Genomic DNA, 15903 nt, shown 5'->3' with positions numbered 1-15903 from the left:
AATCAGTCAGGTCTTTCGGGTGGTGTTATAAATTGCATTTAAGGGATGATGACATATGGAGAATATAGGGTTCCACAATTACTACTCTACCAGCTTCCCAAATCGTTGTCCTAGCAACCAGTTAGTGTACTTGTACAGTATTATTGGTGTTACCTATAAATGAACAGATAGACAAGCACCCATCTATATGTTTTTGAATTTATATCCACCAGATTGCATGCAACAAAGCTGGTTATACCAACTTTAGCTTTCGTGAAACAAGTTGTAAAGCAAAAGGTTTTCATAGTATGAACAGCAAAATGCTTTTCTATTAAGAAAACAATTGCAGACAATAAGACACATGTAGTGTTATCTTCAAGTTGAAGTCTATGAGGTTCATATGCTTACAGTACCTGCCATTGACAACATATCTATAGTTTATCATCATTTAAAATTTACAGTGCTGCTTATTACACACAGCTTTGGAGATTGTCTTCAGCATAAATTACTGGTGTACTTAATTATACCAGCCCAGAGAAGCTTCAGATTTGTACTCATGAATAAATGAATAAAAATGAAATTAAAACAAAACTGGTTTCCAGATGAAGTGACTGGTTTGTAGTGATGAACAGAAGGAAGACACGAGAGCAAATCTGCCTATAGTCCAAGGCAGCGTGACAAGTCCCACTTTAATTACATACCTCTAAGGCAAGCAGACACGCTCACGAGTTTAATTTTTAAAATGTAATTCCCTTTTTATACTGAAAATGGCATTTTAAAATGCAAAAAAGACTAGGTTATCAATACCAGTAGCCTTTATCAAAATGTTGCCAAAACACTAAGTCTTCTAGAAGGGAGACTATAAGAAAAACACAGTTTTTAAAAAGATTGAATTCAAAGAAATTTGAATTTTAACAACTTCAAATTTAAGTGCCCCCTTACTTACGATGTATTAGACACCCAAAATACACCCCATGATAAAAAAAAACATTAACTTACTGTGCTATGGAAAACAACACTATGACCATTCCCCAGGCTCTCTATATGTGTTGCAAGGTTCAAGCAAATAGCCCTGTGCCGTATAGCATCCATCGTCTGTGCATCAAAGAAATCATGTGGCCTTGCTGGAAAAGAAAAACATTAAAGGGGTAAACCTGGGGAAAAAAGAGCAAGACAAACCTTAAAGCACAAAAGTGTTAAAAAACTTACCGCAAAGAATCTTGAGGAAATAATGCAAGTCTGCTCTAAGGTGGCCTCATTTGATAGCTACTGTACTTAATGCTAGCAAAATAAGGCAGTCAGACACCCTGCAACCAGTAATGATTCAAACAGACCTTTCTGTGTGGAATATGTCTTGAAAAACTACTGATATATGAAACAGCCACAAATATTTGCTTCCTGGATTTTTTTTAAAAACAACCCCAGGTATAATTCGTTTTGACCATAAGATGTATGTAAATGGTAACCGCTAGCTGGACACAAACAATTAGTCTTAAACTTTCAAACTACTAAACCGAAAATCACAATTTAACCCCCTCCTTCTTTAGTATCCGACACTCCCTATGATCCTTCAAGAAAAAGATGGACAAATTCATTCAATCAATAAGCTACTAGCAACCATATAAGGAAGACAGACCTTAAAGTGGCAGGTCAATGAAGCATGCACAAGTTAACTGTTCCATTTATCACGCTTGTCTAAGAATGGATAAGTAAGAGTGGTCCTTCATTTGATAAATGGTATGCTGACACTGGAATAACTTCAGATCTTGCCACTGTTTTAATTTACTTTACTAGAACAAAATTAGAACCAGAGTAAATAGCAATAAAGGCTGAAGGCTGGATGCTTTGTCACAAAGCATTATTCAAGTTTATGTCTGACATTCACAGTCAAATTTGTTTTAAGGTGACTACTGAGGACCCACATGGTTCTTTAATACTAAATTTGAGAAATCACACATTTTCAAGTTTAAAATCTATTTTATGTAGAAACTCTGTTTTTAATTTCAATTAGCAAAGCCCTACCCATTTCAAAGATGGATACTAAGTTTCAGGAACTGCAGCCCATTGTTACTCATAGGGCTCTAGTTTCTAAGGGGCAGACTGTGAATGAACTACGTTTTTGATCTGTGTAGCTACATTTTCCATTTTCTTTTATCACCAACAGAAAAATTACCTGTATGTGGATCCCAGACAGAAATTTAAGATGACAGTTAGCAATGATTTTGAGAAACCGTCATTTAAAATGCCTGGGAAAACAAACTGTCAATTCTGTTTTCATGCTGTGCCTGTAATAAAACCCTGAAGCTATTCTGTTTCCTGTTGTGAGGGATGATTAAGTTTCAGGACATCATTTTAAAAACAAATCCTGCAATACGACATGCTTTGCATTTCTCAAGCACTACCATAATCTGGACCCTTGTACAACATTCTGGTTAGATCTTAGCTTTTGTTTTTCTGTCAATGAAGATGCTTTTCTTGCACGTACAATTAATAGACATCAAGATGCAGATCCTTTATTTATGCACAAGTGGCTTATTTATATACTACACGAAAGCAGTTATTTCTAACAATTTCACTTTGATATGGAATTGTTAATGAACTGGGGGGGGCAGAAGTTTCATATAGATGTGGATTATATGGAAAGATGTGAGACAGAAGAGGGAGATGCAATTAACCACTGCTTTTCCAGACTGAAACTGTTCCCAAATAAAATTAAAGTGCACTGGTATTCGAAGAGAACTAATACAAAAAGCCTCTCTACAGGTTGCTCAGCCCAGGAAGAGACAGAGTACTTTCATTTATAATCACTCTGCATCCACTCACCTGGGTATTTTGCAGGATGGTTAACAGCTCTGTACTAAACACAATGAGGGCCCTGATAATATAATTATTGTTTTTAATTTAATATCCATTCAGTTGCTTTTAGGCAAAAGTTCAACAATTTTGATGTTGTATGACTGGTTTTCAGGGACATAGATCTGTGACTATAAGCATTTTATTTTACAAAAATACTTCACACATTTTTAACACATCTTTAAGTAACCACAGCTCAGATCTAGACAAAGAGTATACATGTAGCACGAACAAAACATGGTATTACAGACTAGTAGGAAAAAGGTGTATTTTAAATATAAATGCAGGGAGTGGACTAGAAGAAGAAATCTATAAAGAAGATCTAAACCTGTTTTAATTCATTTCATTCATCATCTGTAGAGTGCTGGGAAGCAAAAAGTACAAGACTGCTTGGATATATTTAAAAACGTAGAATTTAAATCAGCAGAAGTAAAACACAAATCATAAAATGTCCTTGTTTTACCATGTTTGGAATCACGACCAATTTTGATCACCATATTTCAAGAGGGTTATTGCTATTACTGGGCTTATTTCGCTTAGAAGGGTGAAGAATAAGTGTAAACATGATGTAGATATTTAAATGATCAAATCCTAAAAGTTAGTAAAAGTCAATCCAGTGGACAAACTTAATGTTAAAAGAATGCAGTGTCATTAAGTTTAGGACCATTCAAGAAAAAAAAAAGTGCAATTTCTAACAGCTGACTGCATACTTCTTGCCAAACCACATTTATTTTTTTTACAAATGTATTGAATACTAAGATAAAAATCAAGGCTAAGTGAGATGTGAACCTGTTGACTACAAGCTATTTATAAGGGGGAAAAACATGACATTTTTCTTCCAAAAGGACATCTAGTGGTGCTGCCAATCCAACGGACAAACCTCGACTTAAAAATAAAAACGTGCTAATTATAAGCAAAAATATCTCCACACCCCTGCTAACAGGTATAGGTAGATCTGTAGGATTAGTCAAGAGAGTGAGAGAAGATACTCCATTGAGCAAGGAAAGTTCATGCAGACAGATTAGCAGAAACAACACAAGAAATACATACGTAATGATCTTCTGCGCTTGTTCTTCAATTTCCTCCTCTTGTTCATGCCAGCTTTAGAGGGTGACTCTTCCTTCACCTTGGGTTGGCTGGACACTTTGGAAGAGTTCTGTTGGCTGAAGTGAGTTGGGACATGCCGGGCCAGACCCCCCTGAGAGGCAAAACTGGCATTGCAGCCACCTACCACGCACTGCGGAGAGTGAAAGGAAAACTAAATGACTTTCAAGACATAAGACTAATTGGCACCAGGACACAACTGGTAGGCACTGCACCATACAGAAAGCCTACTGTGGAAAATCTTAAAGCATCTGTGCTTTCTATGTAGTCAGACCTCTTTTTGATAAACTAATTAAGAACATAGGAAAAAGTTTGCTACTTAAATGTCCTGGATATAAAAGATTTGACCACATTTTGCAACAGGACACAAAGAAACATAAAACTCAAAGGAAAGTATTCAAACCATAATTTTTACTGTTAAGAACACAAAACATAAGCTGTGCAACTTAACTATTAAGATGTATGATTATGATTTTGTATGCTTAGTAATGGCTGCATGGGTGTGTGCACGAATTTGCTCCAAGTAGAGAATCATCATCTGGCAAAACGTTTGCATATAATCTCACAATGTGGGCTCTGTAATGAAATCATTTGACATTAATCCATTTAACTAAAAATGTTTTAAAACAGGACAGTTAGAAAACTATTTTAAAGATGCTACATGTGATTAATGACATGATTATTAATTTTGTGTAGCATGTGGAAGTTGAGAGGGTTCCGATTCATCGTGACCATTGCCAGAATTGAAAGTATCCATTCACTGGCTTCTCTCCGTTATATCAGATGGAGGATTTTTAACCTGGTCATTATGTGACAATACACAATAATTGGAAATGAAGATGCGAATCACTTTAAACTATAACTTTATGGGGATTCAATATCTATAGATTAAAATGCAACCCTGAAAATGTGTGCATTATAAGTGGGGTATTATTATAGGCCAGGCTTATATATACAGTGGTTAAAATCTCTGCAGTAAAGTCTGAAGGTAAAATAGTATCTGGTGTTATCCGAGTGAATGCATACCTACAAGAATTCAATCCTATCAACACACACCATTTACCATATCCTTCTTACAGGAGGCAGGAGAAGTCACTGAACAGATCTTTATCATAGTTCCTTCACAAAGACGATTTCTTTTATAATAAGTCTTGGCAAACCCTACACAAAATAAAGTACATCATCCGCTAAAAATTTGAAATGGTCACAATTAAAGAACTCGTAAGGAAAAAAAAAGGTTATGTTGTCGTTCTTCAGACTGTTAAAAATGAGAACTAAAGCAGCATTAAAACAGATTCCTACCTACCTGGCTGAAATCAACTCCCCTGACATGTTTTTGGCTTGCAGGGTCGCAAGTTGTGTCTAGTTGTGTCTAGTACCGCCTCCTCCTGAACACCTCTCACATAGAACATACTGCCTTTGAGCATCGCACTGGCAAGGTCTGAACTATTTGCAAGGTCAGGAATACTGAACTGATAACTGCCTTTAAAGAAATCCGTGTCTGCAAACCCACGCTCCTTCACGCTAATAAGCACAGTACTGCTAATTTCATGATTTTTTAACTGCAGTGAGGAAACCCAGTACCACATGAAAATGTTTAAAACTCTCAATGCTCCAAGTTTGTCTTCCTACCTTGAAAGGCTTGTCTCCGCTGTGTGTCAGCATGTGCCTCTGTAACCAGCTCTGACTTGTGGATGGCGTTTTGTATACTTTGCAGCCTTTCCATAAACAGACGAAAACCTGCAAGAACAGAAAAAATGAATGAAGAAAAACAAATACCGCATCAACCTTTGTGCCAGCCAGCCAGCTATTTCCTATTATCTGCTATTTCAGTGTCGGAATTCCGAGGTGGAAAACACAAGTCCTTTGTTTCAAGTTAATACTAAGAAAACAGATGTCTGCAAGCCTCAAAACTCGCTTGCCTCAAACAGAACAAGCACAACTGTTTTCTAGAGTTCTCATAAAAACAAGCCAATGCTTTTGAGAAGTAATTAACACTGTGCTAGACAGTACAGTTAAACTGATTAATTTTAAGTTGAATACAAAACAGCAATTGATTAATATACTGCATATTCAGGGATACAGGTGATATACTGTAGATTCAACTACAAACATCACCTGCAACATTTTTGCTGGTACTGTATATCTCATCACCTCATACAGGTGATATTCTAGCTACTACAGGGTCAGAAGTGTATCTGTTAGCCCACAGAGTAATTAATGAACTAACAAAATGATGTAAAAAAGTGATCATCTAGAGGGGATTTTCAAAACGCTGTAAAGTTTAGAGGAAATATGTACTTATTGGGGTAGAAAATAAATATTTTTCTTGGCATCCTTATTGACCTACTTTACTTGCAGTTTTATCCAAGATGACTTACATTAATACAAAAAACCTATAACATTTTTTCAGATTTTTCATCATTTGCACATTTTCTTTGAAGAGCAAATAACTATTGTTTATATATAAATTTTTAAAAAAGCAAATGCTAATTCATTCATAGAGGTTTTGTTGATAAACAAATGTACAAGGCTATGAACTAGACAGTACGCATACAAATTGCGAGACCACCTTGTAATCTTTCTCTGAAGGGAGCACTGCCCTCATTTACGCCTGGATTCAATATCCATGTTGACTTACATATGTTTTAATGTTCTAAAAACTCCAGACACCACTTATTCACATGACAATATTACACACGATTATGTTGTAGATGGAAAACTGCTTTAAAAACAAGAGAGGATAGGTTTGAAATCAAGGAGAGGGCAATTATAAGGCAAAGTCCCTGGCTCCTTTAAACAGAGACACTATGAGACCAGATATCACAGCTCCTACCACGGAAGGAAGGCGACACAATATTTAAGTTTGTACAGTATGTACAAAGATCTCACAAATGAGTTAGTCATTTTTTTACGGGATGTTTTAACAAAATACAAATATGCCTATAATATTAACCGCAGAAAGAGACATGAAAGTCAACTATTTATAATTCTAAAATCTGAACCAGCCTACTACCTGCTACCTAGCAACAGCAGAATCGAAGCCGGTTAAAATGAGCCAAAATGATCAAATGGTATACGTAAGAGCTGTTTTTAATTTCCAGTTGCAATGTTTGGTATTTCAGGTCTTATTGTTAGAACCATCCTGCAGAGCAACAGGACACATCTATGTCATGCACATCCACACTAGAGGTTTTCGAACCCTTTTCCAATAAAAAAAATAAATAAAGAGCTGGAAGGAAAGGACTCTGAGCTGCTGTTGCTGTGGGGTGGGAGGGACTCGGTCTGCCAGGCAGCAGTGTGCTTCCATTTCGTTGTTTTGATGCACAGGATCTCCTGCGCCGCACTGGCCTGGGGGAGCAAGCAGGTCCTGCATGCAGTCTGTTTTGCAACAGCAGACGTGGACATTGGACTCACACACTTTACCGAGATCTGCGAGTCCTTGGCGACTACTGGATTTTCAATCTCAAAAACAACAAATGAACAATGCAAAAGTGACCGTGGTGCTTAGAGTAAATGCAAAGCAAATATAATTATGCATAAGTGAAGGCCACATTTTTTTAAACTAAGAAGTCCTTGTATAACAAAAGGCAAATTTTTCAGTGAATACATTTCTTAAGACTCCCTAATGGCTGGAAACACCAGCAATGTCAGGAAAACATGTCCTTGGATGCATCTTTTTTAATTAATAAATTACAAATCAACTGTAGACTTTCTTTATTTGCTGTACTTCAGTTTGATTTGTAAGTCACATCATGATCTCACACGACACTGTAGGCAAAGCAATGAGTCGATAGATGGATTATAAAAAATGCCCTAGCGACAATGACTTCTGAAGCAGAGTTAGTCTCATGGATGATATAATTCTTCACACTAATGAAGGAATACCAGATAGCCAGCCCTAAAAGAGGCTCATTACAGTAAAGATTGATTTAAAGCTCCATAATGACTAAATCTACAGAATATTACATATAATAATGTCCTTTATCCAAATACTTTAAGCGGTATTTGTTATGAAACTAAAGACACCCTGAGGGGGATTAGTAATTTATCTGTTGATTGGCAAACAAGTTTAAACCTGCAAATCCGCATTTTGCATTAAGAAGCATCTTTCTGCTCATATGTCAATAAAAAAAAGGATTAGACTTATTCAAAAGACAGGTGACACTCCAATCATCTTAAAGCACTGTAATAGCTATCACTCAGAGAATCAAAAGAGATTAAGTCTAGTATTCAAAGTGTCGTGACTAACACAAGACTATTAGAGGATGCAATGAATTGAACGTTTCCTATGTTAACATGGCATTGATCCATCATTTGCATTTTATGAGATCACGGCATGCTGCACAAAGTAGCCTAGCTTTAGACAGCCAGGGGTCTGCAAACTTGTGGAAGGGGCATGTTAGGAGTTATCTCATCCACTTATAGGCCGGATCCGAGTGTCACTGACACATTAACATCAATATGCTCCCTACTTGCATTTTGACTAAAATGATCCAATACTATAACAGGATATATAATTAAAAAAATGTAATAATCTGCATTAAGATACAGATCTTACAGTTCAGTGTGTTTCTTGCCCTTGCCTTTTCATGCTGAATACTCCAATCTGAGGCTTGATAAGCAGCATGAGCTTCCGAGTGTTCAGCTGTTAACTAGCTCTGAGAGGGACAAAGAGGTATGTAGTTCCAAGTGCTGCGAGCAGTGAAAATGACACTTTCTTCAAACGTTTAAATTTCCAACCCTGCAATCTGGCTCAATAGCCTCAAATGTGTGTCGCAGCTGCCTAAACGTCAAGGCCCATTAAAATGCTCAGATTTATTAAATTGCATTTCAAAATTCCTTCACACTTATCCATTGAAACTGTCAAATCAATGTTCCTGGTATAAACGTTGTGTGGCTTGATCAGAAAGGAAAACATAATGCCCAAATGTTGAAAATGCTGAAATCCGGTTCAGGCCAAATTATTGAAACCGGCTGTTTCACTAAAGCAGTCCGCTTTGAGTGAAGTTCTGACAGTGAATTTCTTTGTTCTATTTTTGTGGATGCCACGAGGATAATGAATCATTTTTTTAACTTTGTTTCATATAATTATTAGATATTTCCTCTAACAAATTTCTATCTTGCTTCAGCTGGTTATGGACACATAACACTCATCAGTGCCTCCCACTCCGGTGGGAGTTTTTGCATGTACATTCCAATCTCAGCAACCCTGATGGTGTGATCACCAGTTTTCTAGTTTTCTAGATAGTTTTCTAAGATGCTAGAAATTGCAGAATGTCAAGGTGTCAATGTCCCGAGAAAAAATGGCCCGTTTTGTACAAAATGCCTTCCATGTTTCATAATAGTCCCATAACAATTTGGTCTTCACCCAGCAAAGAGAGGCCGAGTTCATTGAGAAGTGTGGTTATTTCAGCTACAACATCGACAACCCACTTGTCATCATCTAGTTTGAGGTAGTTTTCGCCTGTATCTGTCAAAAAGAGCTTGATAGCTCGAGATAATCCACAAGCGTGTCAAAACCTCCCCACAGCTTCTCTAACGAGCACTGCTACAACGTGGAATGTCCCTGTACAGTATATACACTGTCCATCTCCTGAAGCAGAGCTTGAAGCTGCCTGTATCGTAAGGCAGATTGAGCAACAATTACATTTACTACAATGGACATCGCAGAATTAGAAATCTTGGCACAAAGATTTTCTTGATGAACAATACATGAAATGTAATTAAAACCCATTGCGGGCCGGCCAATTTGATCTTCAAAAATCCCTTTGGATTTTCTGGTGATAGCAGGGGTGCTGTAAGTTGCAACAGAAAATATTTTCCTGATGCCAGTCTCTCTTTCCTCAAAACGATTCATACGTTTCTGTGCTACATCTTCCGCTGCTGCAGTACAGCGCATGAATTTTAGGTAACATAGCTCTTCTCGTATTCCAGGTCAGCATTGCTAACTGCGGTACGTGATGTATATCCACACATGCCAATCACAACACTAAATTGGTCAAATCTTAGCATATTCCTAGCATCACTTCATCTTTTAATGCTACCATCTGTTATTCAGCCATTCTGTTTATGCTTGATAAACAGATCTAGCAGACTGTGAATTTTGTTCTGGTGAATATTGTTTCATTGGGCAAACCATTAAACAAAACACCTGAACAACCGAGAAAAATCTCTTTTATATATTTATTGTCTGTAAATGGCTTTCCATGTTCTGTAAAACGTTGGGCGATTTTGTAGTCAGTAAAGACAGCGCTTCTCTTTTCCAAACGTTGCTCTAGTCCACTCAATTGACTCAACCTTGTCCAACTCACCCTTGAAGTGTTTCTTGTGCATTGAATGAAAACGTCACTAGAAGCTTGATGTGCGACATATAATGCTCTCACAACACAGACCACAAACGGTCATTTTGTTGAACACATATGCGTTTTTCTCCCCAGAAAGGCTGTAATTAATGAACATCTAAATTTGGGCTTTTTTATTAACCACCATTTTTGTCAAAAACATTCAACTCTTCGCTCAAGAGTGAAAAACGTGATCAGCGGCACATATCACAAGCTTTCCCGTGAAAGACAGGCTGGTCCCACTAAAAGGAATTCAGTAAATAACCAATACAGCTGTTTTTGTTTCTACATCAAAGGCCCAAGTAAAAGACCAAGAGTTTTCATTAGGTAGCATAATTCAGAGATTCAAAGACAGTCAAAGTACTTATCTTTGTGTTTTTTCTTCGCTGCTTATTATTCCTTCAATGCTTACACCACTCAATAACTTTGTGTCATACGTTACCAGCCCCTGAGTTGGACTTGTTAACATCCACCAGCCTCCAAGCTACAGACATACAGTAACTAGCCCCTATATTAAACACACAAAGTCAACACAGTGAAACTGCCCAAGTTTCCCAAGGCATCCATCTAAAAAGCAACTTTTCTGTATTTTCCTCACTTAGATTTTGCATTTCCCATCACCACACCTTTGCGATCAATGTAGATTAAAGTGAGCCTCTTACAGTGCCATGACAAAACATGAAAGGCATTCCAACCTTACAACAGGTCGCCAGGCTTGCAGGTCAGTGCTTAGGGGACTGTGCCTGTGATGACAGCCTGCATGTGGTCTGAACTTTGAAGCATACTGTATAACATACACAGCATATTCTTATTAAAAAGCTTCACCCACAAAAATGCAACATGAATATATAATAGGTCCTAAAGTGTGCATTTTATACATTTACAAATGTATAAGTAAGAGATGCATACCATCTGTAAGAATTTGAAAGTAATTTGCGCTCAGCCCGAAACAAAAATACTCTAGTATTTTGGTAACCTTGAAGGATTTACCAAAGTCTCCAACTGTACAATTTGGAGACTTTTCTGGTACAAACCAACTAACTTTTCCCTTTAATTAAGCTTTAACCTCGATCCACCAAGAAGTAAGATGTTAACTTATATGTATTGCCAATTTCTAGCTTCTTGTCATATACGATTAGATTTGTGGGCAAAACAGAAATAGCCAAAAGAAATGAGGGATATTATTCTTCAATTTGCATAATTGTATTTTTCTATCCAAACCACATATAAAAGGGTAGAGGCTTAGCAATGGTACACTTTAATATTTTAAGTTAAATAATACACATAATTATTGCCACAGGAGTTATAGTGACTAACTTTACAGCCACATAATATATGGGGTAGATTTAACTTTCATGTATAGCTTAGAAAATATGTACAAGTTAAAGACACCAAAAGCAGAGCTCAGAAAAAGGGAGGAAAACACAGTCCCAAGAGAAAGCACACTTGGCAAATAGGATCTTAGCTTTATGTGCCTGTGAAAGGAAAAAGGTTGAGCTGGATACATATTTACCCTCATTTCGTATTACTCTCTTAATGCAGTTTAAACATTGGACTATTTTAGATGTTTTTGCACCTACACACTGAAACAATACATAGCAAAATGGAGAATGCTCCAAGTTCTGCCTGCAGAACTAATTAACGTGCTTTCAATGAAATGGCAGGCACAGATGAGTGCTGTGTGTCCATAATCAGCTGAAGCAAGATAGAAATTTGTTAGAGGAAATATCTAATAATTATATGAAACAAAATTTAAAAAAATGATTCATCATTCTCATGGCATCCACAAAAATAGAACACAGAAATTCAGTGTCAGAACTTCACTCAAAGCGGACTGCTTTAGTGAAACAGCCGGTTTCAATAATTTGGCATGAACTGGAATGCTAAAATACTTAAGATGGAAATAGTGTTGAAACGATGGCAGAACAGAGTCAGCCACTTCACAGTTAAGCTGGAAATTCATAACGTTTTGTTCATGACGGGAAAAGGATTTAAAAGATGTATCTGCCATCTGCATTCTGATAATTTTGCTTTCAAAGTTATTTTTCTCCTAAAGGAAAAATGCATTTGTCTATGTCAGTGGTGATGTATATAGGCGTGCTCCCCAAAAACAGCACTTTCCTCAAATGAAGCATGTTTCACCAGTCCTGCATTGCTCGGTGACTGTGCTGTAGAGGCTGAGAACATGGAATGGGCGACAAAAAACGGAAAGCAGGAGAGAGACTGACCCCCCCTCTCTGTCTGTCCACATGGCTGGAGCGGATGTGCTCAGCCAGGTCGGGGCTCGAGTTGAAGCAGGTATGGCACTGGTCCCAGCAGCAGGTATAGGCAATGCTCTTGGAGGAGGGAGTGGTGCTGCCCTGTCCGTTCATCATGGCAGGAGTGGAGCGGCCGCTGGACACCGTGCTCTCCATGTCCATCAGGGTGCTGCTGATGCTGTGGAGAGGAGAGAGGCGAGTCACTAACTGCAAGCTGAAGCGGACTGCGGGCTCATGGACTTCACCACAGGGGTGGCAACAAAGCTGATTAGCTGCAGCCTGGCTCTGCCTCCATTACGCTTGTAACCTTCTATCTGAATATCTGAATTAAGGCAAATGAGGTACAAAAAATACCAAAGCTTAGCTTCTTTTTTGATCAAACAGCACAAGTGTTGTCAAATCACAAAACCCAACATGGACCACCCTACCATGAATGTGAAAAACATTCACTTGTGCTAAATTTAAATCCTGTGGCTCATAATATTTAATGTCCTCCATCACTTGTGTGCCATGTTATATTCTGGAGACCTGTTTTGAATCATTTAGAATACAAACTGGACCGGTCTCAGTAGGTGCTTTTTCAGTGGTATATTAGCATTGAAGAAGCTTATGTGTGAAAAATGGACTGAACTCTATCCAGCTGGCATTTCAGACATTTAACATATTTCTATTCATGCAGAGAGCAGAAAGCTTTAAGTGGGAGACAACACACTACAAATTAACTTAATTCGTGACTCAATGGCAGTACATGACAAAATAATATGACAATAAAAATAATCATACAATAATTCTAGTTTTAAGAAAAAAGTTTCAAATGACCAGACTACTCTTTAGAATCTACTACCTGGGGATAGGAAACAGAGAAAATTGGGAATTAATAAATGCTTTTGCTTTGTAGATAAAAATGTTAAACAGTATTCTACTGATTTGATGGGTAAGACTTTAATTTTCCAGAAAATCAACAGACCTCAAAAGAAAAGCAAAAGGTATCAAGGTGGGTATGAAAGGCACAGACTTTGCCATGCCACTTAACAGCGCGTGAAAGAGATCTACAATGAGACCAACGGCATGCTCCTTCTCACGCACTTCATACTTGTGCCATTCTTACAAGAGTGCCTACTCGCCAAATGCACATTTCCTAGAGGCAGTAGGTGCTAGTTCACAATGAACTCCACACTGTATTTTAAAGAACACGCCCCTTCTCTTTGACGAGGATCGAGTTCAGAAGCTTCACACAGCTGTTGGATGTATAATCACAGGATTACACACGCAATGTTGAAAGCACAACAAAAGGCTTTTCTAGCTTTCATGGTGAATGGGTGTGTGCTGCCAAAAAGCAATCCTAGGTTAAATATCATTTAACAACCATTTAAGATGCTTTCCTTTGAAATATTATACATTGTATGAAAGGCAAAGAGAAGATACCAATGCTAATTCACCATTCATAGCACACGAAAGAAAGTTACCTGGCATTCAAGATATTTAAGGGTAGTCATGCATCTATAACATTGCGAATTTCAATTGTGCACGTTTAACATTTGCAACAGGTTTGAAGCGGCTTGAGATTAAGACTTACAGAAAAGAGTAAGCGGGGGTTTGGCTCTCCTCTCCGAGACAAAATACCACCAATTGAGAATACACCCAAGACAGGTGTCAGGCGGCCTGCCAGGCTGGGCTGGGCTGTTCCGCGAGGTCAGACGCTTAGATCAGAGGTGGCCCAAGCAAATGGGCAGAAATTACTTGTAGAACAAGGCAGGAATTGTTGCAAAGGCACTAATTCCCTTGTGTAGAGTCTAGAGCAGGAAGACACTGTTAGGTCAACAGCTGCTCACGTATATCAGAGGCAGTAGGCTGGATTAGTGGACTGGGATCTGAACTGGTAACTGAAAGGTGTGGATTCAAATCCAAGGCATGACACTATTGCTGTATCCACAAGCATCTTATTTCACAAGGAATTTCTTCAGTAAAATGCCAAGTTACATGAAAAGGTACAAATGAGATGCTCTGACTAAATTAAAAATGGATTCTCCAATGTGTAAGCTAGTTTACTAGCTTTCAGACAGCACTTATTACTACTTAGCGAGGAAGGTAAAGAGTCTCAAGCATTTTCACTTTCTAAAAACAAAAAGTAATCATATCAGTTCCAAGAATAATTTCACATATGTTGACTTAATATCTCCATATTATACGGCTTGATCTATGTTTGAAATAACAGTTACTTGCATCCTTCCACATTTTCTGGTCTACAGATCCATCATCTGCTGAAACTACTGTAACTACATTTATGGTGTCCAGCCTGACATGAGCTCTGTTGTCAGAATACAGTTAGCTTGCTTACTCTGGATCTCATCTAAAGTATCTTTTCAAACTAAAAAAAGATGCTATGGATCAAACCTATGGATACGTACTCTAGCAAAGACAAGTCAGCGTGTTTCAGGAATTTTCCTGTCATGCGTGCAGACAAATTTCATTTTCCAATATCAAATCCCTTCGTGTTCTGTTCTGCTATGTGTGACCTTGTCTGGTTTTTTTAACTGGCGTAGGGAAGGCTCCAAAATATTAATGATTTCCAAGCTAATTTTCTTTTTCACAAAAATAATAGGTCAAAGTTCATATATGTCTTTGAATTAAAGTGACCAATCAGACTTACTCAGTTGAGGACTAGAACTGTCACAGCCTACTGACTTCTCTGTGATTTACAAGCCCACAACATTCTACTATGGACACATGTAGGAAGTTGTTTGTAACTATCTTCTGAGATAACCTGTAGTGTATACATCAGGTTTTATTCTACTCAGCCACACACTTTCAGACAAAACGTTATTTCAACGTTTTTTGAAAAAATCCAGTACAGTGCCTAAACTATATGACCAACCGAACTGGACTAAAGAAGTCTACATCTTGGACATGAGACTTCATGTGCACCAAGTTGAAGCTTTGTTTCTACTGAAAACATGCATAGAGAAGCCACATCATGTGCCCAAACTGCACGACCATGACCACTCAGTTTGAGTTCAACATTCTCTGCAGACCTACATGAAGCTTCAGGAATCTGGAATCTGGCAAACTGTACTACCAAGATATAATCCAATGGTAATATACAAATAACCCAGACCCTGAAATTGAATGGCTTATGCCAGCCATGTCTAAGATGGAGACATACTGTGAACAATTCTGTCTGATAACAGGGCCTACTTTATGTGTACCATGTAGCAGATCATTCTGCCACAACCTTCTAGTCAGAAAGGTTCGGGTGTTTCCAGTCAAATCCAAGATGGCAGCCAAACCATATGACCAGCTGAAGAGTCATGATGACCGACAACTAAGTATCTTGTGGTTGTGGTCAAGTTCCAGAGAAAAAAACA

The 15903-nt window shown here is 37.9% G+C and overlaps 1 protein-coding gene across 1 annotated transcript in view; it reads right to left on the bottom strand.

Annotated features, from left to right (window-relative positions):
• Positions 1-15903, bottom strand: part of aebp2 (AE binding protein 2) — an 83431-nt gene that overhangs the window by 33478 nt on the left and 34050 nt on the right. Inside the window, exons 3-5 of the mRNA XM_088645699.1 lie at positions 5569-5676; positions 3883-4069; positions 979-1103 (exon numbers count right to left, since the gene is read on the bottom strand). Coding sequence (XP_088501825.1) covers positions 979-1103; positions 3883-4069; positions 5569-5676 — 420 coding nt within the window. The remainder of the gene's footprint in view (positions 1-978; positions 1104-3882; positions 4070-5568; positions 5677-15903) is intronic.

The sequence above is a fragment of the Lepisosteus platostomus genome, chromosome 9 (assembly GCF_059453375.1).
Source record: "Lepisosteus platostomus isolate fLepPlt1 chromosome 9, fLepPlt1.hap1, whole genome shotgun sequence".
NCBI lineage: Eukaryota > Metazoa > Chordata > Actinopteri > Semionotiformes > Lepisosteidae > Lepisosteus > Lepisosteus platostomus.
The sequence above is the reverse complement of the archived record's forward strand: the minus strand, read 5'-3'. Positions and strand labels throughout refer to the sequence as shown.